The 24,236-nt window shown below is 36.5% G+C and overlaps 1 protein-coding gene across 3 annotated transcripts in view; it reads left to right on the top strand.

Annotated features, from left to right (window-relative positions):
- The window catches only part of VCAN (versican), a 112,387-nt gene that overhangs the window by 51,860 nt on the left and 36,291 nt on the right, over positions 1–24,236 (top strand). For 2 of the 3 annotated variants that reach the window (XM_085316824.1, XM_085316834.1), the window contains exon 7: positions 4,329–7,436. In XM_085316824.1, the coding sequence (XP_085172950.1) occupies positions 4,329–7,436 (3,108 nt within the window). The remainder of the gene's footprint in view (positions 1–4,328; positions 7,437–24,236) is intronic. The other variant, XM_085316842.1, reaches the window with a different exon arrangement.

Genomic DNA, 24,236 nt, shown 5'->3' with positions numbered 1-24,236 from the left:
TCCCTTCATCTTCTAAAAATAATTGTTTGTGCATGTGTGTGTTATCCTTCCTCTGTCTCACCTCCACCACAAAGAATACAATACGATTAGAAAACAAAATAAGCACCATGCCTAAAATGGGCTGGAAGGTATTGAATGATTGATTTTGATTCTCTCTTTGTATACTGACTGATATTTTGGGAGAATTTCATTTGTCTTTTGTGATTTGCAGAAATAATTCACTATTTACAGATTTTGCTCTGATTTAAGGCAATCTGTGGTTGTCTCTGGTATTGGCAGTGATTCAGAATAACTCATTTTCTAACTATAAGGTCTACGTCTGTCCAGGTTCTTAAGTATGTAACTGAATGTAAGCACGCAAGCAATGCTACTGAGTAAAAACAAACTGTTCAAGTGGTTCAAGTTAGAGAAGAGATCAAAAATTTAGTGGAATTGCTTATCCTGAAAAAATATATATATTTCAATTACATTTAATATAAAGCTTATGCTTTAGAATAAGTATTTTCTCCTCCAGAAAGTATTTTTAGATACCCTGAAAGTATTATTAAGCAGCGYAGTTTATATAAAAATCCTTATTTGGTATTCTCAAAGTCAGAGTCTGCACTCTCAAGCTGTATATTGTGCTTTCCTTGGAAAAAATCTTAACTTTCAATATTGCTTCATTATTTTAAATCCTTATTTAAACAATGGTGGGAAAGAAGGTGAAAAAATACACAGCAAAAGCATAAAATAAATAGAGAATGAAACACTATAATATCTTTACAAAACCATATACTTCATCCAAAAGCAACTTCATTCAGGTTGTTCATAACATAAAAGGAATCAATAAAAAAATACGAGATAGTCTTTGATATAACCAGCTGCTGGTGAGATAACTTGCTTTCTTGCTGCTAATAGATTGATGAATTTTATTAGGAAAATCTGCCTCATGTCTTGCATCAGAAGAAGAACAAAGGAGATAACATATTGCATGCATTTTGCAAGGACTACAGTAATGTAAAACATCTGGGTGGAGCTGACAGTTAAAGCTGGCGTTCAGTCTACTAAAATAAGCATTAAGAGTTTTTGTTTTCCCATAGAAAAAAGAAAACATTGATAGATTTCTCCATGAAGAAGAAACATCTTTTTCTGATCTACTGAAAAGTTTGCAAACTTAAATGAAGTGTATGAAAGATCTTGTTTCTCCTATTTATGCCAGCACAGTTCTAGTTGTCCTGGAAGTTGATTTTAGCCAGTACAGCTCTTTGAATATTACTAGACTCATGGCAGTTTGCACATGAGAAAATTTGGTTGTTTGTACTCTTCAAAAGTAAATACTTTTCTTACAGCAGTGTGCAAATGAGCTTTTGCTGAATCAAATACCTTTGGTATTTGCTCTGGTTTTCTTCATAAATGGATACATATTTTATTAAGAAGTTATCAGATAATGAGTGATGAATAAGTAGCTGCATCTCAGGCATAAATCTGTAAATCTCTGGGTCTTCCRAACATTTTCTTGGAGAGTGGGAACTTACCAGTTGTGAATAAGCATACACAAGTATCCAGCAATAAGGAAACAAAAATTAGCTTGTTCTTCACTGATTTTAGAATATGCTCTCTTGCCCTCATTTTTGTCTAYCTTTGCTATGGAATATTAGATATTGATACCCTTTCAAACAGTAATCTTCATTGTCACTTGAAATGTATTAATTGGACATTGAATGAGTAACTGCTGTTTGCTTCAAAACAAAGTCTGTCTGCATTAGGGAAACTCATTTTGTGGTTAGAAGGGATAATATAGGATACGTTTTCTGCTTTCCACTTTGCATGAAAAAGAGCCGTAAGACAAATCTGCAAATTCTTTTGTAGAAATACGAGCAGGAGATGGTCACATAACTGGAAATGATTTCAGTTATTACAACACAAYAAATCACTACCAGTTAGTAGAAAAAAATGTTAACTAACTTTTAACTAACTGTTAACTAACTTGTGTATACTCTTAACTCCTTAGCTGTGAAGTGAAACTCATTGGTTAAAGTCATCCTCATGCACTTGGGGATGAAAAAAATTTCAAGCATAGTAATCTATTATTTTTTGATTATATGAACACTGTTTCACATTCAAATATCACAAGCATTGTGAAGAGTAATAAACATCTATTTTAGGTCTTAATGTCATTCATAACCCTGCAAGAAGGAGTATAGAAATAGCTAAATCTTCTCTATAAAACCACACCCCCAAAAAATTAACATATGGTAGAGAAGCGAATCCATTCGCTTTCCTGCTGAGAAAGAACACCGCTACTTTTTTACCATAGCAATGGCATATCTTTTTACCCTCATAATAACCTTTTCACCTTCACTCCTTGTTCAAGGAGGTTGAAACACCAATTCTTTTCCTCTGTTTTCCTGCTCCATAAGTCTACCCATTCTTTCTGAAATTCTGAACAGCCAGCATCTCGCAAACCACTTCTACCTACTTCAGAATAAAATCAAATAGCTGGCCTGCAAAAGTGACATTTTCAAAGTTTGGTGTGTAAAACTAAACAAATATTTGAGTGACTCTAGCTTACGCAAGCAGAATCCATGTATACAAATATCAAAGGGGTCCCTAATTAGACATGGACGTGTGAAAATAACTGATTTGTGCATATATGCTGAGTATGCTTGAGTATAAAATGTCATGACATAGATATACGGCTACAGYTGAGTCTTTCTAAAATTTTCCTTTATTTTCTACCTCTTCTTTGCTTGTACTCTTACATACTCAATTTTTCCCTGTGTTCCTTAAATCCCCAGTCAATAACAGAATGCTCCGTCGTCTAGAACATCTTCATGCCTGTGTGTCAGGCAGTAAAAATCTAACTTCAGAACTCACTTTTTCTCTGAACTGTTATTCATACTTTACACTGAGCAGAGTTTTCCTGATCTCTTTTATTAACTCCCAGCTGTAATACTGAGCTTTTGGCTTCAAGGTTGTCTCATAAAATATAATAACTAACTGCTGCATTTCTGGCAAGTTTGAGAAATAGCTTTCTTTGCCCAATTAGATGTTTGGCAATATTTTCTTTTGAAATAAGCTATACATGTRCTTGTATTGGTGTGGTGAGCAGTTAGCCCTGATGATCAAAAAAACCCATCTAATGTATACTTCATATAYGTAGTATGATTTAAAGGACTGTATTTTGCTCTTGACCTGCTTCCAYGTAAGGCTTTTGACTCTCGGTCACTTAGCGACTAAGAGCACAGATGTAAGATGTTAGCATCTTCCACCTACCTGTTCCTATTGCCCTTCTGCAGGATATTGACCTAGTAGAAGAACTGGAGAAGGGAAGGTGTTTTCACTCTGGGATTTTCCTGAATAAATCCTGGTTCCTTAACACACACTCACATTTATCACTGGCTTGAAGTCAGATCCCAGACTTGGCAGTGGAATGGCTGTTGGCACACATTTCCTTCTYGTATAGGGTAGAAGTCTTTGGCAGAAGGAGTGGACAAGGAGTAAGGTTCATTAAACCACAGCAGCTAGATTTACTGGAAAGGCTTTACTTTGGGTCTCTTGTGGATCAGGGGTAGTTACTTAATAACCCGCTTGTTCACAGGGTTCAATRTTCTGTCTTTCCATGTGCAGCTTTCCTGTAGAAAAGCTTTTGTGGGTGAAAGAAGTTCAAATGTATACCTTTGAAGTATTTTCCCGAGATCAACATCATTATAGTACTAAGTTTGTGATCTTAGGGCTTGCTGTTCTCACCTTTCCCCATAATCTAAATTTCTCTGAGTATAATTTAAACATACAGTAGCGAGTCTTGTGGCATTGTAATACAGTGTTTTCTCATGACATGTTTGCTTCTATTACTGAAGTATGCTCTCACTYCTGTGAGTGCTCCTTTTTGCAATTTGTAATTATGTGCTGAAAATAAACTAAATTGGTATTTCACTCCCTTTATCCATCTGAATTGGAGAAAACCCAMAGATTTGCAGATTCATGACATCATGGAATAAAAGTTTTTATGCTTTGATCAGTCTTTAGCTACCTGATGGGCACATGTATAGTATYAGGACTTCTAGGGGTAATTATGTAAATAATAAATATGAAGACTATTGCTATTGTTCTCATTTCATCTCTAATTGAAAATCATCCAAGTTGGATATTCTGCAGCATTGTAATGTGGTATTTTATAATGTCATTCAAAGCTCTACTGTATTCTAAACAGCTGTCTAAAACTTTTGACCTTTGTGCTTTCTCTGTGTTTGGTTTTTGTTAGGAACATTCAGACTGAATTAAAATAACATTTGTTTGTGCTTTTACTAAATGATTCCTTAACAKGTTTATTTTTTTCTTTTTTTAAGGTAAAAAAATCATACCAGAGTCTACAACTGTTAAGCTGGGTACATCTCTGAAAACTGCATCAGACAGTGGGAAACCGTCATCTGCTAAGATTACACTTAAACCTCCTGTTTTTGAGGCTTCGGTTACTGAAGCGGCTGTCACCAAAACAAAGGTCCCTGRTTTGGAGAAAACAACCCTAGAGACTGAAGAAGACACAGAAATAACTGCTGGCCTGGYTGAGGAAAAAAGGGAAATGGAGGTGCTTATGGAGAACATTAAGTTAACCACTGTTCTACCTCAGACTGTCACAGGCGGTGAAATAAGCACTTATGATACACTGGGAAGGACTCAATACGATGTTTCACCTAGCTTAACAGAGAGCACATCTGCAGCTTTGGAACTGGAGCCAACTTCCTCTGAAGCAGAATTGCCCGAGGAACAAGGTAGGTCTGAAAGCATTACAGACGCTTTCTTGACCTCTGTCAGTTTTCAGGATAGCACAACTGTATCTAAGAGTTCTGCTGGTTCGTGGGAAGATATTGAAACAGGAGATTCAAAAAAGCATGATGCTGATGATCAGACTGAACAAATAGAAGTGGGGCCTATGATGACACCTACAGACAGCTTGGTACCAACTTCATGGAGAGGGTTTCCCAGAACAGGGACTTCAGTTTCACTAACAAAAGAGAAAAACTATCTTGGTAGCCAGTCAACAAAAGAACCCACAAAAAAATCAATGGAAGCAAAATCAGACAAGAAACTTACAACTGTTGTAATCCCCAAAGCTTTATTCACTGATCAGTATGATCTTACTACAGAGGGGGAGGGCAGTGAAAGTTTGTACACTGTTATGCCTGATAGGATTTCTGGCATGGTTACTGGTAGCAGCCCAGAATCAGATGTTCCTGCTGTATCAGAAACATTCTYAGATGAGCATGTGGTAACCACCGGACAATCTCCTACAGCAGATAAGTCAACTCCCTCGGTTAAATTTAGTTCCTCTGTAGCTTTGTTTGATGATAGTGAAGCATCAGCTGAAGGAAGCAGAGAGGACTTGAAAGATGTGCAGCCTACCACATCATCTGGAATATCTGTATCTTTTTCTCCATCAGCTATTAATCAGACAGAATCTGAGRCCATCACTCTCTTAGGAAGTACTACTTCCCCACAAAGCTTTGGAGAAGGTATCACATCCATCATCCGCTCATCTCAACCAACAGAAGGATCAACCATTCTAGAAGGACAGGAAAAAACAGAAGAGCTAGAAGCACGAACAGTAGATGTTACAATCCCTTATGTCACAACAGTCATTCCTGTTTCTGTTACAGCRGAATCTGAGGGACATTTTGCAAGTGAGAAGTTCACACCCACTCCTCCGATTTCCAGCATATGGCTACTGACAGAAAAGGGTCAGGAGCATATAACAAAAGAGTCATCTCATGTTAAGAGAATAAATGAATTAGGTACAGAAGATGACGTATCTGGAATGGAGCCTACATTCTCTCCAGGGCAAATTACAGAACATACAAAGCATCCAGAAGCTACAGGTTCAGAAATAACAGAAGAAATTAAGATAAGCATTGAGCAAATGGAAATAAAAGGTGATGAAGAAGCTGTATCATCTGATTTTGATCAGAGTAAGGATATTACAAGTGTCTTCTCCACAGGCAGCKCTTCAGACTTGGAACTGATCACCGTATCCAAAATATCAGTGGATGAAGGTAGTGYGACAATAAAGCCTTTTAGGTCCTCAGATGATACTGAATTAGCAACTGCTATGCCCACAGCATTGGAGGTCACTGAACATGAAGGGTATGAAACATCAGGGTATATTTTGAGTACATCCATTCCTACCGCAGAAGTTGGACAAACAGAGGCTACTGAGAAATCAATAGCAAAACCTACTGATGAAGACATCTCTACTGAGGTTTCAAAATATACAGTGGCAGAGGAAGACCAGACCAGCATTCCAACAGTAACTGGGGAGGAATCATTGGCAACTCTTCAAGACATAGAAGGAACACCATCAGTTGGCTTTGTAGGGACAAAAGAATCTATAATATTTACAGATGTAACAAAGATAAGTACTAAGGTTGCCCCAAAAGAGCATGATGCTTCCCTAGTTCCAGCTACTGTAGAAAGTGAGATAACTAGAGATACACAAACTATTGATCAAACTGGTTTTGATGGTGTCATTCATACAGAAGCAACAGAACCATCCGTCCAAATACATGAACAAAAGACGACATCAGAATCTGAATCATCTCAATCAACTGTTCAGGAGAAACAGGATGAGACAGGTTCAGCCTATGATGAGACRTATCCAGCAACAGAAGTATCAGTGCCTACGGTAAAGCTGATGGATTATGGAAGAGTTCTAGGACATGTTGAAACTACCACTGGGACCTTGCACCTTACAGTGACTTCCAGTGCTGCAACTGCTACTGATCAAGAAGAAAAGATCACTGAAGCAGTGTCTGTAACAGCAGGTACCCAGGCGAAAGCAGATGAAAGCAGAGGAACCCCTGTCAGAGAAGAGGACAGCAGTGCAGTGAGTTGGGAATCTGTGTTGCCCCCTCATACAGTGCCGACAGGTCATTCTACTGCAGAAAGCATTACTCTTCTGACGTTGGGAGCTTCTCCAAGTCAAACGCTGGAAGGTTCAGGAGTATTAGAAGAACCTGAAGAAATCAAACCAGTTACAATTTCAGCAAATGCAACAGAAAAGCCAATCCTCAGTGATGTAACTGCATTTTCCGTTAGCGCTGTAGACAAAATTCAGCCTGCTTCAGCATCTAAACCTTTTGTTACCCCAAAGTCACCACGTATCATTCTTGAGGATGTCGAGGCAGCAACAAGTAGCGACATCATAATAATTGATGAATCTATTTCTCCCAGTAAGGCCACTCCTGATGATGATCTGACAGGAAGGATGTCAGAACCAGAAATTGATAAAGAATATTTCACATCATCAACTKCTACTGCGGTTGCACAACCTACCGCACCACCCAAAGTGAAGGAGGCCACAGAGGCTTTACAACCTCAAGAGGTCTCTCCTTCTACTTCATCCCCTGATAGTGGAACTGATATAAGATTGTATGTTATTCAAATCACAGGCAATGATACAGGTAAGATTTTGCCTTTTAGACCTACAGTCCAGCACAAGGGACAATTTATCATAACAAACTGGTGTATTTTAGAATATACTGGAGGTGTTTCTTGGATCACTGAAGCATGCAAAGTACCAAGTTTTATCTAGACAGCAACTTACTAAATTTTGGTAGGTCTATTTTTATATCCATTAAAAAAAGCTTAGAAATGTGTAATATATATGATTTTGTGCCAGATTCCTTCTTCTATGCAGGAATGAAGATGAAACACTGTTGTATTTCCTATTAAGAGTCATGATGGTTATACTCCTGTTTTCTTATATGATTTTGTCAAGTCACTGATTTAACTTCAGCTATCTTTGAAACAAGCATTTTAATTTCACAGCTTCCATTCCATGCATTACTGGTCTTAAATGAAGCACTAGATTATTTTAACATTCCATTAGTCTGTAGCTATTAACAATGCCATTTACAGTGTAGTCAGCTAAAAAAAGTTTAAGACACTTTAAGTCCACAGGTGGATCTCCTGTGGTTTGGGGGAAGGATGTTTGCAGGTTTTTGTAGTGTATCATAATATTTTTCTGACAGTTTTATAGTGTCTGTGATGCAAATTGACATAATTTGTACAGTTTCATCATATTTTTTAGCTGATGGCACTGTATATGTGTACGCTGCTTCTATTCCATGGGTATCCAGAACAGAAACTGCTGAAGTAGCAATGAACTGTTGAGTTTATGATAAATGTGTTTCCATAATATAATAGCTGAAGGCTATACAGTTTCAAATTGAAGAAGCCTGTTATCTGACCATTATTCAAGATCTCTTGATCAAACCTTATTTTTTTAAAATGAGATAAGAAAACTGACAAAAGTGATAAAGCTCRAAATAGTTATTTTAATATTGCACTGTTTAATTTTTTATAATTATTATTTTCTTTTTGGAAAGAACACGGTAAAGTTACATTTTATGTATCTTATGCATCATAACTATATATGMTGATTTTGAATAGTTATAGAACAAGGTGTTTTCCCATTGATTTTTGACCATAACTTCCATATCTGTGAAGGACTTATATTGCTATCTTAATTTATGCAAGTCTTTTGATAGATTTTGTCAGGAGTTACGTTGTGCCTAGCAGAGTTATTTTCAAAAATCAAAAGGCAACAGTAGATCCCTTGAGATCTGCTGCATCATTATTGAACCTTTTATGTAGTGGATTTTGTGTCTTTATTTACTTTATGCTTATTACGCTACTTTATATTTACAAGATTGYATAATTGCACAAGTTATGTCAGTGGTGGTTTAACCTATTTCAGAAAATAATAGCTGTGTTGCTTTTACATTTAAACACTTCCATTTCTGGGATACTTTATAATTATTTTGGCTGAAGTGATATATATTCACTAGTGTATAGGAAGTTGCAATTAAATGAGACAGTCTGGTAAGTCAGAACAGAAGGTAATTTCTGAAGACTAGAGCTAAGCTACCTATTGAATACTTTTGCAGCTGTGGAAATTTGGTTRATTGAACTTAATAATTAATAGCTGGATTGTACAGCAGTGAACTAGTTTCCTCTGTTACGTTGTTAGGCTATGCTACAGTTTACTGCACACAGGAGAGCAGATTGCATTGAGTAGTTATATCTTCCAGGTAGATGGGAGGAAGTCGTGTGGTTTGGGAGTAGGTAGAAAWTTTACATTTTCTTCCAATAGCGTACAAGGTATGCATTTCAAGATTTCTCAGCATATGTATCAGGAGAGTCTTGTTTGACGTTTTCCTCGGAACAGTGGGGATATTGAGATTCCGTGAGTTGTTAATCCAGACTGTACTGTCTGAAGGACAGTGGACCAGTGCATAGCCGCTTCCATAGCTCAGCTTGCTCTACTTGAGTGATCTAGTCCTGCTGGTGGACTTTCTTCTAGATTTACCTTCTGTGTCTTCACAAACTTTCTAAAGCTGTGCAGGCATATTTGCAAGCGAATGCCTTTGTATATTTGTGGATATTTATATGCAGTTAAAGGTATACAGATTCTGCTTTTAGGAATGATTCATTCTATCACATAKTATATAAAAAAATTTCTTTTTTCTTGAAATATTACAAAATTCCCTAAATGGCAGAGTCTCTCTCCTAAAACACAAGGAGCTTTATCATGTATTTAGTGCAAGGTCTCAATGGAATTTTCTTTATTACTCTGTTTTCAGAATCTAATAGTACAATTCCTCCAATTTTAGCTACATGCAAAGAAAAGCCACCCTACACCTACTTACCAAAAGTTATGTTAGAGCTGCCAAAGATTTATTCTGTCTAAGGATTTGGATTAGTGTTTTCTTTTCTGTTCTTTCTGGAGAAGTGAAAGATTGCATCTGAAAAACCTTGTCAAACGCATTTTCACTTCATTGTTCCTCAGTACATAAGCTTTTCTTTGTGCTGAAGAAAGTTTATATATGAGGTGGTGGAGAGGAATGGATTTGGCAAATATTAGTAATGTATGCCCCTCACTAGGACATAGTTCAACTTCTTACTCTGTCATTCTTGGTTTGGAAATTGATTCTCAGTCATCCAGGAACTACATAAACTGTACCTTTAGTTCTCAGCTAAATGGGAACAAGAAATATTTTTCATCATTAAAGCTCTCTAGTAAAACAAGAGTTTTTCCTTCTTTGCCTTGGCATATTTTCAAGGCAATATAGCTTAGCATTCTTAAATATTATAACTGAGGAAGAATGTGAGCAAAGGCCTTCATGATTTTGAAGCCAAGCGTTCAAAAATGCATGCTAAAAWATGTCAACTTGATACCATGACCTTCAAATAATAGCTGTTGTGAACAGAAATTAATGAGTGGTTTACTGTATAAAAGTTGTTGTATATGAATGAATATAATATTTTCCTTTTTATGTACATAATAGCATTGAAAATATTTGTGAGGGGCTTTTTTAATCTTTCTTCACCTCCTTGTTATTCAATTCATGCTAGGAGCGACAGTTTATAATTAAAGCAGAACTCAACGGAAATACGCTATCGTATTTTGTTTCCTATCAGCCATATCAGTTAATTACAGTGAAAACTTACTATTATGCTAGCACAASAGAATATTGCTCTCTGTAGCTCTATTTCCCATCTGTAGAGTAGGCACAGGAATATTTAAATGCTCCATAGAGGTGCTGTTAGGCTTTGTTAGTTATGAGCAATATTTTATACTCCATGTGGAAAACAGGGATCATGGCAAACTAGAGGAGTTTTGAGAGAGGCAGACAGTTTCAGCAGTTCTCAGCAAGCAGGGCAGCATGTGTCACACGTAGTGTACGACTCTGCCTGTGACCTGTGGGATGTCCTAAGTCCTGGTGAAGCGAAGTGAAGCAGAGTATAGCCCTTCGCTGRTCCAAGTCTAGTAACTGCACCTGTGGCCAGGGTCCGAGAGAAGTAAAATCAGGAAGCATTTCTTGCACCTTTTTTCTCCTTCACAAACCCTCACTAAACAGGCACCGACTTTGCTGAAGTGCTTTGAAGTCTTTAGGTGGAATGTGTTATGGATGTATGGAATGTGTTATGGGTGTATGGAATGCAGGGGATATTATTCTTTATTATTATTTTAGATGCAAACCACACTTGAAAAATGCTGAATGTTCACAGGGTTAAATTCAATTACATGTACTGGCAAGAATCTTAGGCTGTCCTAGACCCCCTAGATTAGTCCTAAATAGTACAATATATACTTCAAAGATGATGTTAAATATATATATATATATATATATATATATTTAAATACAATACACCCTTAAATTTCTTCAACCCGGCATCCAGAAAGACTTTCTCCTAAAGGATCTCTTCTCTTTGCCATCCAAGGGTTAAATTGTTATACAACTAAGTTTCTCATATGTTTGCCTGCAATCAGCTAAAACTTTCATAAATTAAGTTTCCTTTGCTTTTARGTATAAAATTTTACACATGGAAACAAAAATAATTAGGAACCTGGCGGTAGATCTTGGTCATTATCTTACAGTTTGGCAAATGCACTCAAACGTTCATAAGAAAGAACATATAGTAGAATGGATTAAGCTGCTTATTTGGATAAGAATACAGCAGTTCTGTGTGAGAAAGCATATTGTACAAACAATCCATATACTGCCATGTGAGCAAATGTGAGGCAGGTGCACGAATATAAAGCATGCTGTTTCTGAGAGTTTATGGCATGTGAACAGACCTAGGACAGGTGTCCAGATTAGTGAGGAAAATAGATTTGTGCATGGGGAAACACCCCTTTTTGTATAAAAAGGAACACACGTGATTCATAATGGAAAGTGCTTGAGACATCATTCGCTTACGTGGAACAACATGTTACTCTCTTTGGCTCGTGACAATGTTGTCAAAATGAGAAAGCTAAATAGCCCTGTGACGTGTTACCATATGAGCGGATTTCCATTGCAGCAAACCGGACACAGGAGTTCTGTCTTTCATCGCAGAGAGGTAAAACTTACCACTTTGTGCCCTTTCGTGTTCCAAAAGCTCCTGTGTATTGTAGTGGTGAGCTCTGATGCTGTTGCTAGAAGGTAATGGATTAGCAGCTAAAAAAAAACCTGAAGGAACTTTTCAGCTCATAAATGTTTTATGAGCTGAAAAATGCTTGTGGGGGTGTTGTTTAACCGTGGTTGAAGGGATACTGGAAACATAATCCTGTCTGTATCAGAACTAATTTGCACACCTGCATTTTTTGGAGACATTTAAAAGTCTTTACTTGGTGAATATGTTTCAAAGTGCTTATTGGTGGGACTCACACCAGCTCTGTCTGGTTTCTTGTACCCTTCAGCTTTGAACAGAATGAAATTGCAGGAACTTGTGCTTTGTAGATGTGGAATTTTATTGAAAGAGGTTATAAACCTTTGTGTTTCAACATGCAATTCTCCCATGTGCATATTTCTGTCTTGGAAATGTAAGAGAGTATGTGAAATACTCTGTAGAGTACAGAAAGCTAATGACTCATAAAACTTTTTTTTTTTTTTTTTTTTTTTTTTTTTTTTTTTTTTTTTTTTAAGGCAGAATAGAGTCTTTTCAGGTCCCTCCTCGACCTTGTCTCAAAGTTCATTTGGTCCTCTTCTCTGCAGTGCTCCTACTGGAAGGTTGTCCCAGAATGTCATGATGCTTTTATAAGTTTGATTCTGATATCTAGCCTAAGTCATTCCTTGGCCAGTTTGTACACATTTATTCTTGCCAGCATTGTCTTTAGCTTGAGTAATTCTTCTTTCTCTCTGACATTTGTCGCTTGATACTCTTATTTCTCTGTTGAGTTACAGTGAATAATCATGCCCCCTTCATTTTGCTAACTCTAGGGGAAACGTGGGCATGGAAGAGTAGCAATATTCTGGGCCAGGAGAAGAGAAGCTGGCTCTGTTCCTGGGGCTGTGGGTGCTGGGATGGTGCTGGCTAGATTACTATCTGGAGAGATAGGAGTAATATGCCTAGCAACGCAGTTTTCAGGCACCACTTCACTTGCCCCAGAGCCAGCTTAAAATCGTGGAGCATGTATGTTTGTATTTATCTGCCCCCGTACCCACATAGTTCTCCTTTAAGTTATTCTGCTTACACCCACTGGCAAATCTATCTGGACACTATTCTTTGTGGTATATATACATGTGCTATGTGCTATTTCTGTTGTACTTTTCAAAAATTATGTGCATGAACTACTGTGTTAGGTGGTGAGGAGACTTCTTCATTTATTTACTGAAATCATTGTCTGTCTTTCCACAAATGATACGTGTTACGTTACTAAAACCTATTATTTATTCTTAGCACTTATTTCAAATCTAATTTTATTGTAAAGAAAAGTTGCTTTATTGCAGTCATTTCATTCTACTGTATTATGCAATGACTGATTACATGTCCAAATGAATGTGTATGAATAGGGTTTCCCTGTCTGTGCAAGCTGTTTAGCATCAGTAGCAAGTGCTTAATTCTTGCAATCACTGTCATGCATTTAACAGAAAGCAAGCTCCAAATTTGCCTAGGCAACATGGTAAACAGCCTGCCATCTAATTTGCCAGAGCCTCTTGACTTGTATACATTCTGCTCTGATATTCTGTGGCTACAGTTTTATAGGTATTGTGCTAGTAGTCTAGCCTGCATTCATTTCTGGTGAGATGTTGGATCAATAGTAAAAGTGGCTCAATGTAACCTGAACCATCTTCCCAACTTCCTAAAAGCAAATTCTCCTACTGCCTTAACTGAAGGTTGGGCCTGTATCCTTATTAACCGTAATGCTTTGGCTGATATTATGGCAGCTGCTGGCTCTCACCAGTCCTGGAGAAAGGATACATACCCTGTTTCCATGAATGCACTGTAGTCAATGGGCATGGTCTTATTTTAAAGCTGGAATCATTAATGTGGTCCTTTCTAGTAATGTTTTGTTTCTAGCACTGTGCTTCTGTGTTCAGCTAAGAAAGGAAAACACCTAATGGTTTTAAAACACATTTCCAAATGAAAGAGGTTTGTTAATGTCAGACAGCTATTCAAGTAATTTTCATATCCTGAATGACCAAACTCCACATTATTCCTAAAACTTGGCATACATTGAGCCAATTTCTCATTTTGTTTAGAGTAACTCAAGTGTTAAATGCTAAGTACTGTGGCCAGATTCTGATATCATGTTCCCCAGTGTAATTACAGCATAATAATTCCAGTGAGCTGACTGAGAGCAGAATAGTTTTGGGGATGGTAGGTATCAGAATATCTTCATAACCTTTACCACCTCTGTTTCACTTTATAAATCAGGGTATCCCTTTCTTCAGAATGGATTTGTGTCACAGGGAGTTAAATGAACATATTTAATCCTAATTAATAAACCTGTTGCTTACTTAATCTGGCTGGAATTTTTCTACATTAGAATATTCATGTTGTATTAGCACTGTGAACGGCTTTTTAAAATGAACTGGACACAATCACATATAAATTAGGTTTAAAATTCAACTACAAGAGGGTCCTGTATGACAGAAAACACTAATAAACAAATAATTTTAATAAATTCAAGCTTTTTGTACATTACTCCTTTTTCAAAAAAAGGAAAAGAAAAAAATCCAATATCATACCCAACAGAATTGAAATTTGACACTTAAAAAGATTCAGAAGCAAGGAAAACTAAGTCTATGAATTAATAACCAGTCTGTAGGCCACTATTGCTGCCTCTTCCTGAAGACTTATTATAGAACAATAATTTATTTTTTTTCACATTCCTTTATGGATTCCCATAGATACAAAGAACAGTGCCTTCTCATTAAATACTGTTCAGAGGATGCCTACACATTCCCTGCTGTTTTTGCATTGTTTCCAGGGAAACATCCCAGATATAGACATAGGGATTACACATTTCTAACTTTTTTTATAGCTCTTTCTTTATTCATGAGAGAAATGAAAGAATTTTATTCATAGGTACAATGCAGTTTTCATGCATCTGTTGAAAAGGAAGAGGAATCCTTTTACAAGTTCTGTTTGCACATGTAGAAAGTCTTCAGAAATTGTACTGCAGAAAAGATGAAATGTCTTTTAAATAGAGACTACATACAGAATATGTATTAAATTTTTTAAGGAAGATGATTGTCTGTAGCAGATTTTTCTGAATGAATCAACATTGTAAAAAATCCTAGTATGTATGCTGGAAATACCAGCTTTTTGCATGTTCAAAAAATGTTATCCTTATCATTTCACTTTACATGAAATGATTCCCTAGATACAGCCAAACTCTGGGTAAATACCGGATGTGGTCCCAGAAATGCAAACAAAGATGTTCTTGTAAGTGGCTCACAGACTAAAGCTCTTAGTAGAAAGTCACTCCCTTAAGAAGGGTCACTTGATAATTATTCTGATAATAGCATTTAAAAAATACTTGTTGGCTATTCTTTCTTTTAGAATATGTAGTTCTTCAGGCTATGTTTTTTTAGTAGATTTTTTTGTTCAGTTTTTTTCTGCACATTTTTGATCTCTGTGAATCTTTGAAATGATGAATTTCTTCCTGCTAATGCAGAGAATACCCCCAGTCTTTTTCCATCTCCCTCTTTTTGGCAGTGTGTAGATGATAAATTTGTTCAATAGCATACATAATACCTGTCAGTGTCTTTGAAGATACTTGTGAATTATTTCCTGGCACAAGTCAGGACGTGTTCAGAGTGTCTGCAGCATATTTCCTGTAGCCTTTGGGAAAATGGAGCTGAAGTTACCTATCTTGTTCACCTGAATAATTCACATTAAAAAAAAAAAGTTCAGTAAGTTGTACTAGGACTTGTCTGACCAGTCCTGCATTATTACATTTGCTTAAATAAGGAAGATTCAATTTCAAAAAATGTGTAGAAATTTCTCTTCATTTATGGTTAAAGCTGAAATTTCTGAGGAGGAAAAATGCGATTGGAAGTTTGCTGCTGATCAGGAGCAATTTCATCTTCCAGTAATCCATGCCTGCTTTCATATTGCTTCTATTGCACTTTATTACTTTTTTTTTTTCATCAAGCATTATAGAGTGCATGAAAAGTATTAATTTTTAACCAAAATCTTGGATTTTTCATGTAGTCCCTAGTCAAACAAGAATTCCATAATTCAAAGGGAGCTTTTTTGCATTAGGAAAGACATTTTTACATATTTGATGTAATTACTATGTCAAGATAACATCAAAGAATATGTGTATATATATATACACACAGACCAACATCCTTCCTTTTTAAGTTTTTATTGCAGGATTTTGTCCAAAATTAGTTTTTTCCTTTCTGAGAAGTGATGAGTGAAATGATCCTTGGGTAACTCATGCATTTGCTACTCACTTTCATAGTGAGTTGCCAGAGTTGTTTTCAGCTGAATATTAGATGTTACAAACAAAATTGTACAGTCTTTTGGAAGTGTCTTTAGGATAGGTAAATCCTCTGGTGAAACTAGGTGGTGTTGATGGAGTTTTAATGGTGAGTGAAGCTTTGCCTTGGTGCAGGTACTCCTTTTGGTGCTTGCAGGAGATGAAGTCAGCATAAGTTCTCATGGAATTTCTTTGACTAATCACCTGCTCAGCACTTAGCGTTAGCTGATTTTGTAAGTTGAGTCAGAAGCACAATAATGGCAAATTTATCGTAGTTTGAAAATGACTATAGTGGCCAAAGATGATGATGTTTGGTTCTGTTGTATGCTGCTGCTGGACATGGGAGTCCGGCATTCCMAAGCTGGAAGTACTGCTGAGCATCGCAGTGCCCGTAATGGACAGGAGTTTAGCACAAGCCTGAGTGTTAAGTTATCAGGATTATCAAATAACCCAGGAGGGCATCAGATATATTCTTTACCCTGAAAAATTAGCTGCTTATGTATAACATGAAGCAAGAATGCCATGAAAATCAATGAAAGTGAAATGTTTCTACATCTCCAAATATCACTCAAACATTTATTTGTTCCTGCTTTATTTGAATTATTTGGCTTCATGAGTATATGGGTATTTTGCAGCTTATTCTGCTCACATTCAGAGACTGTCAGATGTGATCTAATTCTGAATCAGAAGCCATATAGCCATGTTAGTATGGCATGGATATTATGCTAACAAGATTATAGTCAAAAGTCTGTCTTTTCCATTCTCCCCCATTTTTTAGTACTGCACAAGGCTTACCACAGCTACACAACTATTTTTAGCTATAGTTGGTTTAAAATCTTCTCAATGTTCTCAAATATTTTCCAGCAAAAATGATTTTTTTTGAAAAACAAATGTCTCTAAAAAAATTAATGTTTTTTCCAAAACAATATTCCCCTTTTCCAAGAAAAAATAATAAAAAGGAAAAAAGTTTTAACAGAAAAATGAAACAATTTATATATATGGATATATGGTTAGAAACAACTTGTTCTTATATATGGGTTGTATGTTCTTTCCAGCTCAAAATAAAATGATTAAATCTTTACAGGTATTTAGTAGCTTGTGCTCACATAAGTCTTCTGCACTGATAAGCTTATTCTATCAGGCTTCCTTTTCTGCTATACTTTTCTTTCTATTTCAGCTGCTGTGCACATGTCACCGTGCAGAGTTGAGGGAAGTGTGAGGATCAAAGGCTCCCGAAGCTTGATCCAGGAGTTTGGGAAGAAATTATTTATCAGTTTATTGTTCAGTATTTAATTTTTGAAATGCTCTCAACTGCATGACAATACACTCTTTATTTAAAGGTTATTTAAGGTTGCATCTGAAAGAGGGAATTACCCTGGTGTCACTCCACCTGCAACAGTGTTTTTACAGTGGTATGCTGATATAACTGAGAATCAAGTTTCTCTCTTGACTGTGCTGGACTTTCCAAAGCAATCATTTTTATTATTCCCAATGGCTAAATTTCAAATGGATCAATCTTTTTTTTTAGCTTTTTTTTTCCACAAGTCAAGAAATGATTCCAAGAACACTCCACTAAGACAGCAATTATAGAATCCATGATGTCTTTCTGAATAAAATTTACACCCAGACCTACTTGCAGAAATACACATGCCATTTATGTCAATATATGTGTGTTTAATCACTCTAGTTGTTTATATTCCAAAACATTTATTTTCACTTAAGATGTGATGAAGATAATTGTAGTAACACTAGTCATTTTGCACGAGGCCAAGGTTTATTTGCCACATATTGGGCAAAGCTTTGGTCATATTTCAGTGAAGAAAACTGAAGGCTAAAAATAGACTTGCTGTGACAGAGTAAATTTGTGTTGTCACATGATTAATAGCTCTAAATATCTCCACAAAAGGAACAGGAACTGCAGCCAATCAGTGTGCATGTGCTGGTGGGGTACTAGAAAGATAAAAACTGTGATGGATAAAGTATCAGAATAGCTTCGTAAGTGACAGCATATATACTAAACTACTCCATATTTCAGTAAAAAGAGCATTGTGGACTAGATCAGGTGGAATAATCAGCATAACTTCAGTTAGCTGAATGAAGTTATTCAGAACAAAGCCAGTTTGCATACAGAGAAAGGATCCTCTTGAAAATTTAATTACTTTTTCCTTCTCTGCTTCTTCTCTCGAACAGTATGTGGAAATAAATCTGCCATATATTCACATAAAATGTATTACTGTATATATAAGCCCAGCTGTCTATCCTAGGACTAGAACAAAAGAGTATTTTCTGGTTTTATTTTTGCTGCATAGAGTTTCCCCTTTGAGACAAATGACATTGTTTAAGAAAGTATCATTTAGCTCATGCCTTCTAAGTAAAACAATCTTTATTAATACTACACTAGTATGATATCAATCTAATTTTTTTTGAACTGCCACAAAAGCATTAATGAGTCTACCACAAGTTTGTTCCTAAAGCCAAAATGTATTTCTTTTCTGATAGTTATCAGGGAAAGGGACAAGGGAGTAAATATTTGTTATGGGATGTCTCATGTCTGAGCAACTACAGCAACAGTCTAATGGTGGACAACATCTGCTTCAGCATTGTCTGTACCTCTGTAGCATCTTGACATGTGCACCAACTTTTTGTGGTGACAAGTCATTTTTAGGTCTGCTGTGCAGGGCCACTCTCTTCCCATGTTAATAAGGGCAGAGTTTGTTCCTCCTCATTCCAGCTGTGTAATAGAGGCATTTTGGGGTTTCCCTTGTGTAGCACAAAATGCCATTGGGTGCACGTGTAATGGAGAGATGGAGGTGAGAGTGGGCTTGGAATGGACAAAGCCAATTGATTTCACACTGTTTTCTCCTCAGCCATGAACGACCACACATAAGATCAAGTCTGAAGTAGCTTTGGTGAGCAACGGCTTTCATTCCCAGCCAGTGCTTCTGTCTGTACACTGGCCTACTGAGTTGGCCTATGCAGTTGGACTTTTCTATATATATATACAGACAAACCAGCTAATATAGGTATCATGTGACTACACAGTCTGACTTTTTGCTTTGTTTAGGGTTTCAGCTGGAGAAAAGGATTTAATATTTACCAGTTGTTTGGTTTTGGGTGGTTTAGCTCTGCAGAGTTTTTGCATTGTCTTCTCTGTGGGCAATAAGTAAAATGTTATCATTGGAAGGCTACTTGTGGTAGAGCTGCTATGGTAGGGTCCACCGAGGAGGAAACCCTACTGGCTAGAGCTGTTGTTAATAACATCTTTGACTAGAAAGGAAATGTGAAGAAAATAGTTGTCCTTAGAATGTCCTATGASAAATATTCACTTATTATCCAGGGAACTAGATCCTGCACTTGCTAGGGCTTAGACTTGACACTACAGGACTGCCATTTTTAACTTGACATTTTGCTCAGTCTGTTTTTTCTTAACAAGCTTGCCACTGGCATGGTGTGCATGGGGGAGAAAGCAGGAAGCAATGAGGCTGGAGRAAACCCCAGAGGTGGTCAGAAGGCTTCATGTAGCTCTTTTGAAATAGAATGGTTGCTTTATTTCTGATATGGTTCTTGCATCATCATGTCTATTACTTTAAAATTTGGCAGAGAAGTTTGAACACGACCATGCAGGCCAGAGCCCTGTCCAAAACAGATGTCCACATAAGTGACATCCACTTTACACAGGTGTTTCTTGTTATAGCCAACAATTCTGGCAAGCTGGAGCTTGTGGGAATATACAGTTGTAAAAAGGCTACAGTTTTAGAGAACTTTCCAACCATTGATTCTCATGTTTTAAACAGGGCTGTATCTTGCATGGTAATACAGACACCTAAATACAGTAAAACACCCTGTTTAAGTGAATTTGACTAGGCAAGACTGACCACCCACCCTGAACTTCTTTAAACTTCTTCCTAGCCACCTGTGCAAAAACTCTTCTTTTCAAATGTTGTCTTCCAAAAATTTACTTGAGAACGGTTGTGAGCTTTATGCAAGGTCAATCCATATTTGATTTGATTTTCTTTTTTTTTTTCACTGCTGATGAGATTTAATAATGCAAACTTTTCTTTCAATTGTCAGAGGGTGAATAAAACATGAATTTTGATTAAATTTAGAAGACTTAAAAACCTATTGAAACACGCACTGCATGTTTCTAGAGGGAGCCAAAGTTAACAAAATTTTTAAAAGTATATATCCAGCTGGGGAATATTTTTAAATGAACTAAATGAAACCTTTTGTTTATTTAGACTGAACAGTAATCAAGAACTGGATTTTACTAGACCTCATCATACATACTGGTCATGTTAATGTGAGGTAGAAAGATTAAAAAAATCAAAAATGTAATTACTTCTGGACTTTTGTTTGTTATCCTTCACTTAGGTGTGTATAGTAGTAGCTATGTTTCTTTAACACCTTAGACCAGATCCTTGGCACTATTCCCACCTTTTCCTGACGGGGGTGGGGGGGAATGGGGTATGCCTGAAGCACTGATACACTTCACACGTGCTTAGGTAGCTTAATGATATTACAAGATGGCGCAAGTTAGAGGAATTGCAAGTACTGAAGGCTGACACTTGGAATTTTCCTTCAGCAGGAAACATCTATATTTCAAAATCTYATTTCTTTTGAATTGAGATGAAAAGAACAATTAAAAAAACCCTTCTCTGTGAAACACAATGACTCAAAAGATGTTATCAGAATGTTTTACTTTTATAAATTGAGTCATTCTATTCCAATTTAAACTTATCATTTTTATGGAAAAAAAAAGCATTCCAAAAAAAAAGTTTTTTGAAACAAAAAAATTTGAAAGCCTTTTCTATGAGGGTCGTTTTTTCGGATTGCTTCTTCACTTCTTTAGTTTGCTTTTAAAACAAAACATTAATTGAGGCTGACATATTCCCATGGAATTGTTAGAGTTTTGTTTAACTGCAAGAGTTTCAGYAAACTGTAGTCATAAAACTGCTTGAATTAGCCTACACTGCCAAGCTCGTCCCTGGCAGAGTTGAAGTTCAGGAGAGCTGAAAAGTGACGTAAGGCTGCTTAAGTCTTTCTTTATTCAAGACCCTAAGACAAGATATGAAGCTTCACTGAAATTTATACAGTTTAAATAATTCATTTTGAACCTTTTTTAGTTGGAGGACTCCTAAATATTTTCCAGATGAAGCGGAGACACCTGTTGAGTGAACTCAGTTCTGCTGTTAGTATTCTTGCTCTTGATAGTTCACTTTTGTGAGCATGTCAGGAGGGTCCCACAAGTGTGCAGGAATTTTGAGGCAACAGATTAAAGCCATTAGTTTGCATGATGAAGTGTGTCTTAATCAGACACAGTGTGCATGTTTAGTAAATTGTTCTATTATTTTCTCTTTGGATCAGCTTTTCAAAGTAGCTTCAAACCTGAGCACAGTGTYGCGCTCAGAGAAATTCTGTGATCCATCTTACAGGGCAGGTTGGAGTAGAGGTTTGTCCTGAATCTGTGAATATACAAAAGTGTGGTATATACTGATTTATGCATCTGCCTCCATCTGTCCTCTTTGTTGTTAGTGTGCTTTTTATAGCAACTTTTAAAATTTAGGCGTGTGTTGCCTTTCTCAGAAAAGTGGTTTAGAAAGATTAAAAGGTCTGTTCACTGGAAACTGGATCTCCAGTCCATTTCCAAAGGTTGAACAATATTATTTCTCACAAACAAGTGGCCAAGTTGTTCGCACAAACACTGGGCAAGTTGCAGGAATCTACAGTGGAATTCTGTTATCTGCGGGATTTCAGCTTAGATGTCAACTATCCTATTATGAATGAGATTTTGCAAAATTGTGCTAAATCCATAAGTCTTCTGAAAGATATCATTTATTCTTTTGAAAGTTTAGAAAGCATCAGAATCTGTTTTTCATTTAGTTCTCTATGTATTCTTCTTTAGCTACTTCTCTGAGCTTTTGGTAGACAAAATGCTTTCCACTGCTTGACCCCTAGAAAATGATCTTAGGAAATGCTTTCAGGGTTCTTGGTAAAATATTAAAATATTACTTTTTTTTGGTAAAATATTAAAACATGAAAAATCTTTTCTAGAAAGGTAACTTAAAACTTATTACATGGGCTTAAAGCACATCAAATGGGTTAAGAAACACTATAGGCTGCATACACAACTTATCCACCTATCTATTCAGCCTCTGTATCCACTGCATACCTGTTCACTTTCCTTAATGAAAGGCTTTACTGATAAATCTGCTCTAGGAGTTGTTTGGATTGGCAGTCTGAACTGCCAACCCTTGCTTTTACAACTTTTTACCCACTTCTTTTTAATTTCTTTTTCTAGAAATTATAGTAAGACATTCCCTCTTTGAACAAGTGCTCCTTTTTGGCTTGTTTGTCATGGTAACGTGTGAACTATTTATAAATTACTTAAAAGCCAAATTCCTTTCCCTTAAAATCCTCACTTTGTCTCCTATGGAAAAGTTCCTATCTGCATGGCTTTCCCTGGAAGAGCATTTCAGCTGCAATGGACATGAACATAAGAATTGGCAACATGTGTCAGCTCTACCTAGCCAGTTTAAAACTATTACAGATGTTTGTGTGTCTGCCCTGAAATATCTAACAAAGTTCTCTGGTGAACAAGATCTAACAGTTTAATAGCTAAGACTTTTCCCTCCTAAATTCATATTTTATGATAGAATTCAGGTTTTCATCCCAGTGTCTTGCTTATTGTTAGAGAACAAGGTTATGTGTTATATGAGGTGTATTATTGGATAGATTATTGGCCATCTCTAGGTTTTAGAGAATTTACCATAGTTAATCATGCTGAACATTGGCAACTTGGCTTGGTAACACTGAATAATCGATGCTCTAGAAAGGAGAAATTTTGTTAGAAAGAGTTGAGCAGGATTCAGTGTATTACTATTTTTGTAGAAGGTAGTTATTTTGCTCTTGAAACAAACAAAACAGAAATGCTTAGTATATGAGAGGCTCCTGAAAGTTTATTATTGGAATATCATACGTTTAGCTAAGGTTCTTTTATGTGGATCTTTGTGGCATGTGAGATCTTGAAAAAGCTAACAAAGTGAAAGCAAGGGCTGATAGAGGTCTTCGTGTGTGTAAGAATTTGTGTATGTCTTGGTAGTGTATGTGTAGGTGAACTTGGAACAGATGTTGTTCATTAAATTTATTGCTTACCATAAATGATTTAGCGTGAGGTAGTAATTTGAGGGACTCCCAGGTGTGCAGTGCTACAAAAATAATACACTGGTCAGAACTTGTTAGTCATGGCACCCTCCTACAAATTATGGCCTATCCAGTTCCAGCTAGATTTTCAAAAACTTTTCTGTATAGATGTGTGCAAAAGGATGCTATATACTTTGTGCAGACAATCATGACAARTGTAATTAATGCTTATTCCATTTAGTCTATATACCAGGTCATTTCTGCAAAAAGACTTCAGAAGAATCAAAAGCCTCTCACAAAGTTATGCAACAGTTTAATATGTTTTAATACATTCTTTTCCAGAACGATCACCTGATTACTATATCTTTGAGGGCCCAGTAGTCCTGCAGGTTAGATGATGCTCATATTTAGCAGAATTACTTCAAACCAGTGAAATATTTTACCTGTCATATGTTAATTCTCTTACATATTGTAGATAATTTTAATGAGGAAATTTTATTTATACGTTTTACTCCATCATCTAGTGTGTGTGACAGAATACCTGAAAGTATTTTGTGGGGAGCAACTGTTGCTGATGGTGCGCTAAGAAAGAGGTCCTCTGTGTTGGTTCAGATCCTTACTGGTAGATGTAGACAGAGCGCCATTGGCTACATCAGTTTATACCAGCTCAGAATAAATTTACTTTGAAAAAAAAAATGGTTATAAATGTATACTTACAAGGAAGATAAATCTATGGAATAAGATCTCAGGACAAAGCTTCCAGCTGCATCAGTAGGTTAAGCCTTGTATCAATGAAAGCCTGAAACTTGGCTTTTTTTCTGAGTCAGTTAAATTCTTTTTTTTTCCGGAGGGTAGC

The sequence above is a fragment of the Rhea americana genome, unplaced genomic scaffold, assembly GCF_003343005.1.
Source record: "Rhea americana isolate MKP2758 unplaced genomic scaffold, rheAme1 scaffold_114, whole genome shotgun sequence".
NCBI classification, from domain to species: Eukaryota; Metazoa; Chordata; class Aves; order Rheiformes; family Rheidae; genus Rhea; species Rhea americana.
This window is presented reverse-complemented; position numbering and strand designations above follow the sequence as displayed.